General features: G+C 45.7%; 1 protein-coding gene across 1 annotated transcript in view; it reads right to left on the bottom strand.

Annotated features, from left to right (window-relative positions):
- Positions 1-8604, bottom strand: part of Ptger3 (prostaglandin E receptor 3) — a 28918-nt gene extending 20314 nt beyond the window's left edge. Inside the window, exon 1 of the mRNA XM_051195717.1 lies at positions 7638-8604. Coding sequence (XP_051051674.1) covers positions 7638-8459 — 822 coding nt within the window. The 5' untranslated portion in view covers positions 8460-8604. The remainder of the gene's footprint in view (positions 1-7637) is intronic.
- Positions 8605-18149: the final 9545 nt, after the last annotated feature.

The raw sequence follows: 18149 nt of genomic DNA, 5'->3' as shown, positions 1-18149 counted from the left end.
TTTGGCACAAAGGAGAATTTTCTAACAGAAAGAACAACCCAGGAGGCACTGGGCTGTTAGAGGCACCTGCTAGGTGGGTGAGCCTGTCCTCCCAACTTGACCCTGACTCTCTCAAATTGCAACTATTGATGCACACCACTTGGGGGAACTTGTAAAATGTTTGGGAACTCTTCTATGCAAACCATCTGGCGCAAGGCTCAGTTCTGAGAAATTTCATGTTATTCTTGAAAAGTAGCAAATACTCTCTAAGGAAAGGTATTCAGACAAAGTTTGATTTTCACCAAGAATATCCCAGAAAGAGGTCAAGGAGATGCTTTGCTTTACTATGTGGTCTTCCTGGGTTCTGGGAGCAGAGCAGCAACACAATTTACCCAGGAAGCAATGGGAATTCTTATTCCTAATCCACAGACACCTGCCAAGGCAGCTGCCCCCTCAGCCCATCTTGACCACAGGGTGCCTTGACATTCCACGACTTGGTTTCTCCACTGCTGCCCTCCCTGCTATCCGTGCTGTGCCAAGTGACTTCCCACCCCCCATCTTTTACAGAAACTCTTAAGGGGAAAGGGATGACTCTAGTTTGTGTATCTACACTTGTCTGTCATCAGACTCAAGGGCTCCGATGTCAGCCCCCAAGCCACCAGGGTCTTCTCCATCCTCAGATCCCATTACTGCCTTACTCAAAGATCTACAAGGCTGGGTATGCTAGATTACAGGATTAAGTATAGCCGTCTACCAAAAGCTTCATGGAGGAAGATGATGCACCTACCTTAGCTTTACCATCATGGCTATGAAGGAGCCGGGCAGGTTAAACACCGCTGTGTCTTCTCGTGGAATACAACATAATAGTGCCCCCCCTCCCAGAGCTGCGTAGCTCCCTCACCCTTCTGTATATGAAGCATCCTCCTGGCTGTGTATCACCAGAACCATGAGTGTGGGGAGATGGTAGTGAATATTCACAGGAAGGCTGGATGAAAGAATGTGCAGTCTTGTCCATTACATGTAGGCTCCCGTCCTTCTTTCTCCCTCAGAAAAACATGCTAGGTGCCTGCTCCTTTGTGCCCAACACTGTGCCCACAGCAAAGAACACATTCATCTGTTCAGTGCTGTGGGAAGCCAGACCTGTAAAGGAGGTTAGAATAGGCAGCTATTTTGACTTACTGATGGCGGCGAGATAAACTGGCTTCTGACATGTAACGAAGGAAACAGATGAGTGCTTTTGTGGGTCCCTGCACTGTAGGCTGGCCTGGGGGCTTCAGGGGAGAGGAGTCCTCTGTGATGGGCCAGGAGCCCAGCTCAGACAAAGTAGCAGGCAAAAGACAGCTTCTACTTTGAGAATTCCCCACCTAGGCATCTTGCCTTTGGAATCTCTCATTCTCAACTTGAACAATGTCTGCCCCCCCCAGAAAAAATTTTTTTTTCTATTTATTTCTTATATATTTATTTTGAGAGTTGTCTTGTTTTTGTTTTGTGACAGAGCTTACATTTTTTTCTCTCTCTCTTTAGCTTAGGGTGCTTTGTAACTCACAGTAACACTCTTGCCTTCATTTCCCAAGTGTTTGGATCCCAGGTGTGAGCCAGGATATCTGGCTTCAAGGTCTCAGGCCTCACACCAGTAACAGCAATATATATTTAATTGTGAAATCTATCCAGTGTTCAGAAAGACATATAAGCACAGCAATCACATGAAATCTGCTTTTAAGAAACATTGCAAAATTAATAGAAGGTATATTTTTAAAACTGTACTTATTTTTTTCAGTTGATAATTACAGAACAAAATGGGCTTCTAACGCCAACATGGCCTGTGTTTTGTGACGTGGCTTTTGCCTAAATTAATAAACACTTTCCTTTTCTTGCATAATTATGTGGCGAATGGTCAAGTTTCACTTTCTGTGTCTTCAGTTATCTGCCATGAAGCCTGCATTGCTGAAGCCATGTGTGACCATCCAGGTCATGCCCATCTGAGTACACCGCAGAATGTGAATGTGGTATCTCTACTCTGCAAATAATTAATAAAATAATACCACATGTTAAAAGTTCCTGGTTAGCACAAGAGGATGGTAAAACTCAAGGTCCCCGCACTTGGTTACATCTAAGGTTCCTCCAAATTCAGTTCTGGGTTTGGAGTCAGTGTTGGAGGCTCAGTTTGTCTCTGCTGTCTGTTGGCTACCTGCAGAGATTAACTCTTTGTTAAGTCTGCAGAAGAACCAGCCTAGATCACAGCCAGCTGCACAAAGTGAAGTCAGCTCTGTGTGTAAAGAACCCTGACTAGAAGAGAATCCAGCAAGGTGTGGGAGCAGAGGATGCAGAATCTCACCTCCAACCCAGAGAAGGACAGCTGAATCGAGGAGAGCTGGCTGTGGGTGGTGAGTCCTCCTGTTCACACAAGCGTGAGGCAGGCTCCAGAGCACATGGTTGTGACTACCCCTGCCCCACAAGAGAGGGGAAGTGCAATCCATCAAGCTTTAAGAAAAGGGGGTTCCTGACTGCAGCGCCAGGATGAGAAAATGCAAATGGATAGCAGCCTGGGTCACAGTACATTCTTAAGCTATCCCACTACCCCGTGGGTGCCCGTCACTGGAGAAATTGTATGTTGTCCACCCACTACATCTTGAGAGAATGAGTGGTTTTATTTACCTGCATTGCTGCGGTACGCTTAGGTGCAGAACTCGGGCAAACCATTCTCCATCCTTATCTATGGAAACTGGCATCTCTGGGAGAAAGTGGGAGTCTAATCTGCCCTCTTACCGCCTCAATGAGGAATAGTGGGAGGGAGGGGGCAGCTGCGGGCCTCAGAGCCAAGATGGAGACCCTGCCTGATTAAAGAGCACTGCACCTGTGGGAAGTCTTCTTGCTGCCCTGGAGGACAGTGTTGGGACCTGGGACCAGGAAGGGAAGCTCTGATTCCACTACACCCTGCAGCACCTCACCTGGGGGGGGGCACCGTGGGCTGTTAGCGACATTAAACCCTGTGTGGCTGACCTTTGTTTGCATCTTTTCAATGAGAAAGGCTGGTGGGTCACAGTCCTGCTACTCTGTAGACAGTCTGACTCCCCTCAAACGCTCAAGAAGCACCGTAACCCCCAAATTAAATGTCTTTTAGTTACGATGTATCTCACTGAACTTTAGGTTATATTGGCCTTCAGCTGTGTCGTCCAGAGAATCCACTCCCGCCCACTTACTCAGCTCCTCAGTACACAGCATAGACCAAACTGCAAACTTGCATCCACCGAACCACACTGGTGGCTCTCCCCGATGAAAGTGTCCAACCCTGAGAATTCTCTCCCAGCAGAAGGGCCACCTCTGTGCATTGCCGGTCAGGAGGCATAGGGCTTCCCATGCTTTGGTTAAGGCTGGAATCCCCAGCCTCCAGGCAAAACAAGTAGCAGGCAACCCATAACCAAAACTGAAAGTAAAGTCAGAGGTGGATGTCCTGGGTCACAACTCTGGTTTTAATTCCTTGGAAGCTCGAGATTGAATGTTGGTGTTGTGGGAGCTGGTGACAGTCTCAGTTAAATGAGAGGCTTCTCATAAGAAAGCCCAGCAACAACACACAGGATTCCATCCAGGCGGCAGACGTCCCTTCCTTTCGCTAACCAGCTTTCCCACTCATTCTATCCTCAAACTAAAGTGGCAGCCAGCCTCATCCTTTTCCAGCCTGCATACACCCACACCCAGAGTCCTAGTAATATTTGTCTTCCCAATCTCCATACAGAAGGTTCTTCTGCCTGCCACCCAAGGGGGAGTCATTGTTCTGTCATTTGAGAACAAACCAGCAAGTTTGGATCTGTGGAGATTCCACATGCATCCCTTTAATCTACTGTGCACACTGTCCTCAGTGGCTGTGCGTCTGGACACACTGAAGTCAGCCACAAGGTTAAGCCATGCCAGCAGACCTCTTTCCGGAGGGGATTCTCTGAGAGCTAAAGGCATGAATTCCAGCCTATCTTGCATGATTTTGTTTTGTTTTGTTTCACTCATAAGTGTGGAAGTTCACTGCTCTGGAAAAAAAAGTATGTGTATGGGTATTCTATCTACACACACACACACACACACACACACACACACACACCTGTCTAGCCTGGTGCTCACGGATGCAGAAGTAGAGAGTATTGGATCCCCTGGAACTGGTCACAGACAGTTCAGCTGTCGTGTGGGTATCAGGAACTAAACCCAGTTCCTCTGCAAGAGCAGCCAGTGCTCTTGACTGCCGAACCATCTCTCCAGCTACCCTTTGACCAGGTTTGTGCAAGTCTATTTAGAGTTGAATTTATAGTGCATGGCCCTCAGGTCTATCACCAGTGCTCAGAATAAGAAAGAAAAAAGAAAGGAAGGAAGGAAGGAAGGAAGGGAAGGAATAAAGGAAGGAAGGAAAAAAGGAAGAAAGGAAGGAAGGGGAAGGGAGAGAAGGAGGGAGGGAGGGAAGGAGGAAGGAGGAAGGAAGGGAAGAAGACAGAAAGAGGAATTAGGGAAAGAAACAACCAAATGGTACATTATATTGAAGTAAACTCTAAAATGTAATGAATTCTCTTACTTCATAGCCTCTTCCTAAGGTGCATATTCAATTTTAATTTTTCCTTGAGCACCACCTAAACATGGCAGGAGCTACAGGTATGTGTTGTAGAGTCACATTGTCCCCTAAAATCATCTACCAAGTCTATCTAGTGTGTCTTATTAAAGCAAATGCCACTTACAATGCATCTCCACTGAAGTGCTCCTATGAGAATGGATGTATGGACACTGAGCAGGGATGTGGCTAACTCAGGGGTGGGGACAAACATTTCCAGGCTCCTATGTCCAGTCCCAAGGCTGAAGGTGAGCAGCTGCTTGCTCATTGGACCTGACCCTTCATAGCATCCGTAGCTTTGGATGTATTGATAGCTTGGATTTATTGTTTTTTGGTGGCTGCAGTATCAGTCACATCTCTTTGGGGACACCAGGCTACATTACAAAGTGTCTCTGTCCTGGCGCTGTCTAAACACCATTCTAGGGGTTCCTGTGCCCAGGAATCTCATGATTATGTCATATCACTAGAGTATTTGATGGCATGGCTCATGAAAGTTTAAAAGTTAAAAAAAAATAAGTCAGTAGCTTGCTGAGTCAACTGGCTGATACCAATGAAATGGCAATTTGATATCTACTAATACATACTAAACACAGCCCAGTTGCCCAGAAAGGCCACTTCTTACTGACCTCATCATCTTGACAGGTTCCCTTCTAAGAAAGAGAGGCTTTGCACTCCCACCGACTACATGTGTGGTGGTAAGGGACAGCTGTGCTTTATTCTGTGGGGAGGAACAAGGTGCTCATTCTTTTCTTTTCTTACAGATGTTGGATCTGCTACATTTTCTGACAGTAACAATTATTATCAGAGAAACTTCAAAACAAGATAAATTTACAGCCAAGCAGAATGTAGGTAGCTAGCTCAGTACCCTATGCCTAACTTCTCCAAAGACAGTAGGAAACCCACATTTTACTCATAGTTAGAAAATATGCAGACGACTTCTCACATTGACATTTACAGGGGAAAATACAGATCATGGGGTTCATCTAACTTCCTAACAAACAAACAAAACAAACAAACACAAAAGTCTTTCCAAGTTTGCACCACAGTTCTTTCTGACAATGTACTGATATGTATTTTGATGGTACACACAAAAAAACAAAAAGAACCATTTTTTAATGTGCCTTTTCTAGGGCTGGGAGGGAAGATGACTCTGTAGGTAAAGGACTTGTCCAAGTACAGCTTGGATCACCAAATAATATGATGGGCGGGTGTGGTGGCCATGGTAACGCAAGTGCTTGGGAGGATGGGAGGCATAAGGGGAGATCTCTGGATCCAGCAGCAAGCTTACCTAACCAAGCAAGAGAGCTGGGTTCGGTTGCCTCATGCCCAAGGTGAAACAGGACCAAAGAAGACAATGTCAGCCTCTAGCTCCACATGCAAAGGCACCCAACAGTGCATGTGCACACCCCCACATGTGTGCTCTCACTGACATACACACGGATGTATAGCACATGTGCACATGCAGGAATAAACACAATTGCTTATTTTGAAACTGGTATGATCTCCTCTGGTACAAATTCATTTTAATCATTTTGTGAGAAATGAACGTATAAAGTGTCCAAAATTCAACCAGTTGGGGTCATCCAATAGCTAGTCACCCCATTCTTGTGTCTTAAGGGCCTCTCTCTGAGCTCTGGACCACAGGGCGGGATTTCTGGTTCCTGACGGTTGTGATAGGTTTGCAAACTGTTTCAGTGAAGTGTTTATTCTGGGAGCCTCATTTCCCTCTGCTTGGCCACCTACACCTCATTCCTCAACCAAGGCAGTAAATGTCTAAAATTGGTGCTGGCTCTGGTAAATGTGGTGATGACATCAGCCTGTGTCCTAGGTCCTGGAGAAAAACCGTGACCACTCACTCGGTCACTTGTGGCCAGTTAGGTCCCAGCGGCACTGTCTTGTCTGCACAACCCCAGGACAGCCACGGGGCGGGGGGGGGGGGGGGGTCTCAAAGGCTTGCTCTGTCAGGATCAGAAATCAGGGGACGGTGGAGGGAAAGAAAAAAACCACACAGCCGATTCGAAGGAGGACCGACCTCAGGTCGCAAGGCAATTCGCCTTCTCTGACTTCACCGAACTGTACACCGAACTGTTGCCATGCTAAATTTTGTTAAATGCTGTGTGCGTGCGTGTGCGTGCGCGTGTGTGTAATGGGCGGCAACTGCCCAAACCGTGGGGCTGGGGCTGGGGCTGCTGCTCTGAATGTCGATTAAGCTAGACTGCTGCATACTTAGTAAGAATGCACTCTTCGCGAATTAGCAAACCGCACTTAACCACAGAAGTTTCTAGCTACAAGTGCCACAGAAGAAAACCTCAAAAACACCATGTGAGAGCGGGGGATAGGGATCATGCGGAAGTGCTGCTTCCTCTGGGTAGTTCTTTGATGGATGGTGGGGGAGCCAGGGACTGAGGCACCCTTACCTCCTGTCTCTGGGATCGCAAAGACTTGCCTTTAAGGAGGGCAACAAGACCCCAGTGACTGCTCGCCAAAGGGTGGTGCTGCTACTGGGGAGTGTGCTACTGAGCTGAGAGTCATCCACTGCGGTGTACACACAATCTACTTAATGGCTGTCCAGGGGCTGAAGCAACTGCGCCTTCCTGCTCTTCCCTACAGACAGTAGCCAGCTGAGGACTTTTATGTCCATCCTTACAGGGTATCAAGGTGTCAGGGTTAGCTGTGGAGTGGAGGGGCCTGGGTGTTGCTGACGCTTTGAGAGCTGGAACCTGTCAGGCTCCTGGGTACCAAACTTTCCCAGCAGAAAATCAAGAGCGGTATTAGAATTAAAACTCAGAGTTGTCAATACATCTCTGCTTGTAACACAGGGGCAAGCGTCAATCTGCGCTAGCTCTGAGCCGCCCTGTCGATCTCTGCGCCCAGATTATCTGCAATTTCACCTGTGCCTGGCACGCCTGGGCGGGCTGACACTTGCAAGCTCCACAAGCGGCTGAGACACTTGGCTGGAGGCTGCAACCCAAAGCTGCAGAGCACTGGCCTGCCCAGCACTCTGGGTGCCAGACTTTCCAGAAAGTTTCCGTTTACCGCTCGCTACAAATGCCCCACCCTCATCACTACTTACCAATAGCGGAGACCAGCAGACAGACAACACACACATGATCCCCATGAGCTGGATGGCGGTCTCGGTGGTGATCCGGCCCCACTGGGCGCTGGACTGCGAGGCGGCGGCCTTGGCCCGGCAGCGGGACACCAGGGCTTTGATGGTGGCCAGGTTGCAGGCAAAAGTGACCACCAGAGCCAGCAGCCCCAGGCAGGCGAAGGTGGTGGCAAAGGCCACGCTGCCAGGCTCGTGCGCAGGGTCGGTCTCGTTGCCCACTGGCCCGGTGCTGATGAAGCACCACGTGCCGGGCCACTGCACGCTGTATCGGCCCACCCCCAGCACAGGCAGCAGAGCGAAAGCAAGCACCGCCAGCCACACACCTAGCAGCACCGCGCGCGTGGCGCGAGTCTTCATGTGGCTGGCGTACCAGTGCGGCGCGCGGATAGCCAGCGCGCGCTCCACGGCCATGGCACTGGCCACCAGGAGCGAGGACAGCCCGAACACCGTCATGGTCAGCCCGAAGAAGGTGCACAGGCGACCCGATGGGTCGAGCTGCTCCCAGCGCCGCTGTGACAGGTACACGAGGATGACCACGGGGCTGGTCAAGAGCTGCCCCACCAAGTCGGTGAGGGCCAGCCAGCCAATGCACAGCAGGAAAGACTTCTTTCGCTTGCTCTCGCGGCGCCGGTAGCTGCGCGACACAAGCAGCATGGCCAGCGCGTTGCCCACGAAGCCGGTAACCATCATGGTGATGGGGAAGGCCACCGACACCGAGCCGCAGTCCTCCGCAGCAGCGCTTGACAGGTTGCTGCGCGCTTCGCCGGAGCGCTCCGGCGCCCACATGCCGGCCGGCCGGAGTAGCGGGGCCGCGGAAAAGCGCGCGGGGCGAGGGGCTTCCCCGCTCAGGTGCGGGGTAGCCGCGCGCGCGGGAGGACGGCGCGGGCAGGAACTCTGCTCTCCATCACCCGCCGCCGCCCGCGCCAGGCTGCGGGGTCCGGGCAGGCGCCGCCTGACGCCGCGCGAGGCTCCACCCGCGGCTGGGAGCCTGAGGGGCGGTGCCGCGCGTGGGCAGGCTGAGGGCGGGGTCCGCCGGGATCACCTGGCGCAGCGCCCCCTTGGCCAGCACTTGCTAGCCCTGGGGCTCTTCCTGCATCCGACTTTGTTAATTGATACCTTAAAAAAAAAAAAAAAAAAAAAAAAAAAAGTAAGGGCCAAGTTAGACGTGTTGGTGTCCGCGCGGATCGCAATGCTGATTTCTGATCGTGTTTGGCTGTCATTGAATTTTCGGGGGTTCTTTGTTTTATTTAGGGAAAATATATAATATTTACAATGAGAAAGAATAGTGATGAGCTGTGCTTTAAGTCTTCAAATTATTGCTTTATTTACTTCGAACTAATCCCAAATTCATATTGCGAAAGTATTTTTTTTCCCTAGGATAATGTCAGTTTAAACGTTTAAGAGCAGTTGATGTCATTCGTGGACGTAAAAGCAAGCAAACACATGGATGGGAGTACACCCTAAATTCACGTTTTCACCAATGAGTGAAATTCTAGTCTAAAAATATTGAAAGCATTTCAGAATTCATTCATCAAAGAAAATAATGCCACCCCATAGTTACATCAAAAAAATCCTATTTGTTAATAATTAATAGAATTACAAATTAAATTCTATTAATTTATAGTATTAATTAAATATCAATAATATATCATCTCCCTTTCTATCCCCCACTCTTGTGTGTGCGTGAGCATGTGTGAGTGTGTGTGTGTGTAGGTAGGTATGTGTGAATGTGTGTGTGTGCATGAGCATGTGTGTGTGAGTGTGTGTGTGTAGGTAGGTATGTGTGAATGTGTGTGTGTGCATGAGCATGTGTGTGTGTGAGTGTGTGTGTGTAGGCAGGTATGTGTGACTGTGTGTGTGTGTAGGTAGGTATGTGTGAGTGTATGTGTGTGTGAGAGAGAGCACGTGTGTGTGTGTGTGTAGGTAGGTATGTGTGAATGTGTGTGTGTGCATGAGCATGTGTGTGTGTGAGTGTGTGTGTGTAGGTAGGTATGTGTGAATGTGTGTGTGTGAGAGCACGTGTGTGTGTTGTGTAGGTAGGTATGTGTGACTGTGTGTGAGAGAGAGAGCACGTGTGTGTGTGTTGTGTAGGTAGGTATGTGTGACTGTTGTGTGTGTGTGTTGTGTAGGTAGGTATGTGTGACTGTTGTGTGTGTGTGTTGTGTAGGTAGGTATGTGTGACTGTGTGTGAGAGAGAGAGCACGTGTGTGTGTGTGTTGTGTAGGTAGGTATGTGTGACTGTTGTGTGTGTGTTGTGTAGGTAGGTATGTGTGACTGTGTGTGTGTGTGTAGGTAGGTATGTGTGAGTGTATGTGTGTGAGAGAGCACGTGTGTGTGTGTGTGTGTGTGTGTGTGTGTGTGCGCGCGCGCGCGTGCGCGCGTGTGTGCACTTGCTTGCATGGAGGTCAGACTTCAGCATCAGGTGTCTTTCACTGTGACTCTGCACCTGTTGATTCTCCTCCCACACCCCAGCACTGGGTTACTCAGACTTTGGGAATCTCAGTTAAGTCTTTGTGGCTGAATTCTATTCATGGTGCCATCTCCCTAGGCCCTAAAGCTTGCTGTGAATACCCACATGAGAACATGTGTTGGCAAAGACGACTAGTCTCTCCCTCGCCTTAACTCTTTCATTGTTACATTTTTCCATCTCTAGTTATCTACTTTTTGGCTGTTCACCTTGCAAATAACTTCGAGGCCCTGGTGGTTGGTTTCCTGTTGGTACTTTTTGCCATCTGCAAGAGTTGACTTAGTTGGTATGAAACAACACTCCCCTCTAGTGACTAAAGGCTGGCATGCACTATTCTGCACTAAAGAGAATTTCTTTTTAAAACATTTAGCCTTGTGTTGGTACTTGTGTGAATATGTTCATGTATGTGTGGATGCCCATGATGGCGGAGGCCCCGGGGACAATCTGGGGAATCAGCCCAAGCATGCTGTTCACTTCCTTTGAAGCTGCATCTGTTATTGCCTGGAGCTCACCAATTGGGCTAGAATGACTAGTCAGTGAGCCTGGGGGATTCCTGTCTCACTTCACAATGATGGGGTTACAAATCCCCACCACTAGACAGAGCATTTCTACATGGACCTTGGGGGTTGAACTCAGCCTGTACTTGCAAGGAAGTCATTCCCCTTTCCTCATTAAGGATAGCTTCCCAATGGTTACTATTTGCTTTGCTTAGGGAATCTGATGTCTTCCTTAGAAATCTAGTCATTAGTAATAGTAATCATCCCCCCCTTGCATTCACTAACTTGCATCTCTGGTTAGCAAATAAGCCAGTAAAAACTGAAATTAAAGAACCATGCCTTCATATTTCAAAAAAAAATTAAAGCCTATATTTACCTATCACCATATTTTAAATTCTGCTTTAAAGTATTTTAATACATTAGTTTATCTCACTTGTAACTTGGTTTTGATTCACATTTCAATATTTAACTAATGTATATGAAGTTGTTTCATCATATTGAACTTCCACAGAGACTCTGGCCTCAGAACTAGACCCATCATTACCTTGTGAAGAACCTACAATTAGTAGTGAAGTGTCTGCCAGAAACTGTCTTAGTCTTAGGGATACCAATAAACACACAGAAGTCTCTGCAGTTATTGAATTTAAAATTAAACCCCTGATTTTTCAAAAGCCCCACAGGGGGAAGGATACAGATCCCAGAGGCTTTTGTTTCGTAGAATGATTTGCTCTGGAGGTGGCATCCTATAACACTGTAGTGACTCTGGACTGCACTTACTTTCTCCTGTGGACACTTGACTGTCTCACTGGACAGTTCACATCTGTTGCTATCTCCTTCCCTTTCTCAGGCCTGCCTCTGTGACTGTGTTCATTGCAGATGACTTCCACTGGGCTTCTGTAATTTGCTGGCCATCAATGGGGTTGACACTCTGCCTCTGATTCTTTCAATCCCCTGCTGAGTCCTGAATTGCTCACCAGAGTATAGGCACTCCTTTAGAAGCATCCATGCTGTAGACTTAGTCAACAATTTAACCATTTCAGCACTGGCTTTCTGTCTGCTCAGTACTTGGGCAAAGTTAAGCTGTGAAACATGGATCAGGGTGTATTCTTTTGCATCTCAGCTGTGGGCCCAATTCTGAGAATCTCTTGTTAAACCTGTGGCTCTCCATGCTTGACTTCAATCACTGGCACCTTTCACCTATAAGGCCCTTCCTCATCCCTGCTTTCCAGAGTGTTTTCATGCAATTTGAGTGATAGCTTCGTTCCGATAACAGCTCTCAGTTCCATGTTTCCTTTTTTTTTTTCATTTAAAATTAACCCCTTTGATTTTTTCATGCCTTTGAATGTTTGAATGTTTTCTACTGAGATTAATACTTTAATAATATTTAAATGTTTTGGTATTTAAAACTAACATTTATTAGCATCTTCTAGGCAGTATGATATTGGCATACAGAGACATTGTTGTTCTGCTTGTTGTTGTTTTTGTTTGTTTTTTTTTTTGTTTCACTTTTTAAAGACTAGATTTCCATATGTAGTGTTGGAGCCTGCCCTGGAACTTGATCTATAAACCATGTAGGCCTTGAACTCACAGAAATCCACCTGCCTCTTCCTCCCAAGTGCTGGGATTAAAGGCTGACATTACTTTTTTAAATGTGTCCTTTCTAAAATTCAAGCATTAAAACTTCTTACGATGGTTTCAGAAGTTGAGTTTATATGTGTACCCTTCAGCCTACACTATTCTATCACAGGTACATGGGGGGAACTAAGATAGATATAAAGATCAGTGAAAGAGAATGTTCTAGAATTACATGTATGAAGTAGATATGTGTATGAACTCTATTTCACATATACACACACCACAGTACATATTCACAAATTCAATTGTTTTCATCACAGGTGTTAAAAAGAACAGTCTCCAACTAATGCTGTTTATGAAACTGATTATGGTGCTACATAATTGTAATCTCAGCACTTGTGAGGCTGAGGCAGGAGAAATTACATGAGTTTGAGAACCTCGCTGAACACTACATGACCAGATCATGTCTGAAATAACAAACCATTCAAAACAGGTTAACCATCTGTATGAAAATTAAAAAAAAATATGACCTCACAACATATAGAATGATTAAAGATTTAAATGTTCTTGAACGTTAAACCTAGACTAAAACAGGACATTTTTATAAGACCCGTACCTCTGCAGCTTATTTTGTTTGTTTAGTAACACCATCACCGCTTTTGGTCAATGCACTTGGAGATCTTTCATCCTTGAATGCTAATAATTTAACCAATTATTTTTGAATGCTTGGATTCTTTGGTGTTTATCTTTACTGTCAATTTAGCTGTATTTAGTTGCTTAAGAGACACACCTTTGGGCTTGTGTGTAAGGGTGTTTCCAGGGGATTGACTAGGGACTGGAAGCTCACTCTGGGTGTGGGAAGCTTCACCCACTGTGCTGAAGGTCCTGACAGAAATGGGAAAGAAGAAAGCTAGCAGATCTCAGCATTAATCCAATGTGACCACCTGCCTTGCTCATCTGCCAGGATGAAGGCATCCCACAAAGTACTGTCTCCCCACTCCACCCCAAACCGTAAAACAAGTAAACACCTGAGTTGCTTTGTAATAACAATGAAAAGTAACTGATACAGAAAATTGCCACTGAGAAGTGGGGATATCATGGTGACTACCTACAGTCCCAAAGTTGTGTGCTGGGGTGGCAGAACTGGAGGGGGTGGGTCTGCCCAATTCTTTTGCGGGCCAGATGAAGACAAGTGCCTTAGACCCTAAGGGACACGCTAAGATATGGTGTTTGCCCTGCTGGGTTTTGGTTCCATTTTGGCTCAGTTTCCCCATGTGCCACCCCATCCCGCCTTTTAGTATGTGAATGTTTATTCTATGCTGAATTTTGGAAATTTTTAACTTATGTTTTGGTTTTTGTAGGGTTTGGTGATTTGAATAGGAACGGTGCCCACCGACTCATATTTCAATGCTTGGCCTGTAGGCAGTGGCCCTGTTAGGAAGTGTGGCCTTGTTGAAGGAAGTATGTCACCATGGGGCAGGTTTTGAGGTCTCAGATGCTCAAGCTAGACGTTGTATCACTTTCACTCTGCTGCCTGTGGTTCAGGATGTAAAACTCTCAGTTCCCTCTCCAGAATTATGTCTGTCTGCATATTGCCATGATGACAATGGACTAGACCTCTGAAAGTGTAAGCCAGCCCCAATTAAATGTTTTCCTTTGTAAGAGTTACGGTAGTCATGGTGTCTCTTCACAGCAACAGGAACCCTGAGACATAGCGGCAAGGCATTGTCTTGAGTCTCAGAGTAGACAGGACATTGGAACAACCATAGCAGTTGAGACTGGGAACTTTTAGAAACTAAATGCACTTTACATTATGACATGAACATGAGGCTTTAGGATACAGGGGGTGGGATGTTTCGATTTATGTATTTGGATGTCAGATTGACAAGGGGTGAATTTGGGTTAATCTTGTCAACTTGACTTCATATACAATCACCTAGGAAAAATGCCTTTGGGTATGTCTATGGGGGTGCTTCCAGAGAAGTATGGGGAAAGACACCCCATGTTGTGTGTTGGCAGCACTGTTTCCTGGGCCAAGGCCCTGGAGTAAGAGAAAAGAAAGCCAACCCAGTACCAGCGTCCAGCTCTCTGGCTACAATGTGACCAGATACTTCCAGCTCCTGTTGCCTTAGCTTCCATGATACTGTATCTCCTCAAACTGTTAGCCAAAGCAAACCCTCCCTTACCTAAGTTTATTTTGTTAGTCATTTTGTAACAGCAAGAGAAAACCAATAAAGGTTATTTCCACATTTTGCTAAGAGAAACAATGTTTCAGCAATGCACACTGGTGTATTTGTGGGATTCTCTTGTATGGTCAACTTCCACTAAAGAGTAGGCTGGGCTGATGTCTCCCAGATTAGTCTTCACAGCATCTGCTTTACCTTTAACACTGACAATGCTCAAATAGACCTTTAAGATTCTTCCCCAGTACTGTGTTTGAGATTTCCCTGTCTTAAAAAAAAAAAAAAAAAAAAAAAAAAAAAGTTACTAACCATATATCCAGTGTTCATTCTTTACTCTTCCATTATCCAGTAATATTAATTCTATGTTCAAATAGATCTCATACATATTCACTTGGCTTAATCTCTTTAGCCACTACCCTGGTTTAAATAATTTAAAAATCTTTTACTGTTTTAAAAATTGCCTTAATTTTATAAAAGCATTTAAACAAAGCAAATCTAAACTAAAGAGCATTTAAAAATTTCAACCCATATTTTACTTCCAAATTAACTAACATAAGAGATGGGGCCATTTCCTTTATATTAAGAAGATATTCTCCTTTTAAAATGTATGCTTCTGCTTTTCTTGTGTTTGAAGCACTCAGTGTAATCTGTGGAATATACTTTATGGTGACTATGAGTCAATCCCCTGTGTTCACTCAGTAATTCCCAATGGAACTGACACTGTTCTCATTTGCAGAAACCCTGCAAGGAGAGATGCCTGCCTCTCACCTCTGCCCTGCTCTTCACCGTTTCTCTGTAGTTTTGAGGATTCCCGTGTAAGGTGGCATCTGAATTCCTATATGAAACTCACCCGCCCAAAAAAAAAACCCTTACATCTTAACCCCCCAGACACCAGGGATGAACTCAGTGCTTCCAATTTCACACATTAGGCAAGTGATAATGTTGCTGAGTTATCCCTATCCTTAAGCTGTCCAAGCAGGCTTTGGGTTTCCAAGTCTCTTGCTTTAGTATCTCACGTAGTTATAACCAAGGCTTGCACCACCAGGCCCAGAGCAAAACTGAATTTAAAATTTTTATTTCTTAACAAATGGTAGTGATGATTTATTTCATTCTAACAGGCACAACTAACATCATATTAAAACACAATTCTTCTCTACACTGAAATCCACCAAATACACATTGCACCGCCAACGCTTGGTTGTAAGTAAATGCTCTTCAGTGGGAGCAATGGGGTCTTGGAGAGGTTGGTGCTCTATGGCGGTGGCAGAGGTGAAGCAGTGCATGAGGGTAGGATGGGTTACACAAGAGCCAACTTTAAGTGCTGCTTGACAACGCTCAGCAATTTTAATGAAAAATATAGTGCAGTACTGAATTATATAACCCATGCACAAGGTAAATGGATGTAAATGTACATATTCCCAAGTAACAGGATACACAAGAAAGCTCACATGAAGATGCTGTGCACTGGGCGTTGGTGGTGCATGCCTTTTATCCCAGCACTCGGGAGACAGAGGCAGGTGGATCTCTGTGAGTTCTAGACCAGCCCAGTCTATAAGAGCTAGTTCCAGGACAGCCTCCAAAGCCATAGAGAAACCCTGTCTCAAACAAACAAACAAACAAACAACAAAAGAAAACAGAAAAAAGGAAAGTGGCCATGCTCATCAAAGCATAGCAGAAACCATTAATTTCAAATGTAGTGAAAAAGGACTTCAAAGTAAAGAAAGCTAACATGATTACTCACACAATGGCTAACGGAGCAGTCAGGTACATACATCATACACCTCATGGGGTGAGGCAAAGCATATTCTAGTAGCATTTTTTTTTCTTAAAACTTACAAGTCTAATCAGAGAAGGGAAATTACAAACCCAGACAGGGGATAATTTTACAGACACCTGACAAGTACCCTACAAGACCAAGGTCCTGAAACAAGAAACTGTCTCAAACCAGAAGACAACAAAATATTTAGTGAAATATTCTTGGCTGGGTCCTGGAATGAAAAAAGGACATAACTGTAAATATTAAAACTCAAATAATCCCTTAAGTTTAATAAAACTGGTTTTTTAGATATCACCGCTCATCAGAACATGCTTTAGGCAGAGACAAATCTTAGTAGTGTAGAAAAGTATTTCACAACAGTAGACTTCCTTTATAAGTAGACTTCCTTTCTTTATAAGTACATATAGCAGAACTTAAATTATTAGGAAAAGGACAATTTAAGTTACAAGAGCTAGTTGGGAACAAGTCTAAGATAAAGGTCACACTTTCATAATTAATATTTCTCCATGCCATTATTAGGGGGCTGTTGGTCCAACAAAATCTGACAAAAAAGACCTGTTACATCATTTGTAATAGCTAGAACCTAGAAACAACCTAGATGCCTCACAACTGAAGAATGGACACAAAAGATGTGGTACATTTACACAACAGAGTACTACTGAGCAGAAAAACAAAACAAAACAATGGAGTCTTGAAATTCCCAAGCAAATGGATGGAACTAGAAGAAACCATCCTGAGTGAGGTAACCCAGTCACAAAAACAAACAAACAAACAAACAAAAAAAAAAAAAAAAACATGGTATGTACTCACTCATATATGGCTTTTACACATAGAGCAAAGGATCACCAGCCTACAATCCACACTACCGGAAAAACTAGGATAGAAGGAGGACCCTAAGAGATTCATACCAGGTCCCTTACAGAAGGAGATAGGGGCAAGATCTCCTGAGCATATTGGGAGCTGGGGTGGGGGAGGCAGTGAGTGGAGAACAAGTTAGGAGAAAGAGAAGGGGAGAAGGGGAGGGGGGAGGAGAACATGAGGGGCAAGGAAGATTGAGTCAGGGGAGAAATAGAGGAGAGCAAGAAAAGATATAGAGGGAGCCATTGTAAGTTTGATGAGAAATCTGGCACTAGAGAAATGTCCAGAGATCCACAAAGGTGAACCCAACTAACAATCTGAGCAATAGAGGAGAGACTACCTTAAATGCCCTTCCCTGATAATGAGACTGATGACTACCTTACATGGCATCCTAGAGCCTTCATCTTGTAGCTGATGGAAACAGGAGGAGACACCCACAGCTAAACAGCAAGCCAACCTCCTGGAATCCAGTTGCAGATAGGGAGACATGATGAGCAAAGGGGTCAAGATCAGGCTGCAGAAAACCAGAGACAGCTGACCAGAACAAAAGGGAGCTCAAACCCCAGACTGATAGCTGGGAAACCAACGTAGGACCCACCCAGACCCCATGAACATGGGTGTCAGTTAGAAGGCCTGGGCAGTCTAAGGGACCTCTGACAGTGGAACTAGGATGTATCCCTGGTGCACAAAAGGACTTTCGGAGCACATTCCCCATGGAGGGATACTCCCTTAGCCTAGAGGCAGGAGGGAGGGCCTAGACCCTACTCCTAATGACTTGACAGATTTTGATGATCCCTCCTAGAAGGCCTCACACTCCCTGTGGAGTGGGTGAGGAATAAAATGGGGGTGGGAGGCAGTAGAGCAGGGGAGGATGGGAGAGGGAACTGGAATTGATATTAAAATAAGGGGGGAAAACCCCACAATAAACAAAAAAGACTTGCTACAATCGGTACCCAATGCACAATATGTAGATCCACACAGGGCCTGACAAAGCTGCAAAAAGTTCTGAAGATGGGGCCACACAGGGTTTCTAGTAACCAGTCTCTCATGCAGTCTCACCTGAGGTGAGGCATACAGAGGCACAGCTCCTTTAAGAGGCCATGCTGTTCAGATGAGCAC

The sequence above is a fragment of the Phodopus roborovskii genome, unplaced genomic scaffold (genome assembly GCF_943737965.1).
Source record: "Phodopus roborovskii unplaced genomic scaffold, PHOROB, whole genome shotgun sequence".
In the NCBI taxonomy this organism is placed as follows: domain Eukaryota; kingdom Metazoa; phylum Chordata; class Mammalia; order Rodentia; family Cricetidae; genus Phodopus; species Phodopus roborovskii.
This window is presented reverse-complemented; position numbering and strand designations above follow the sequence as displayed.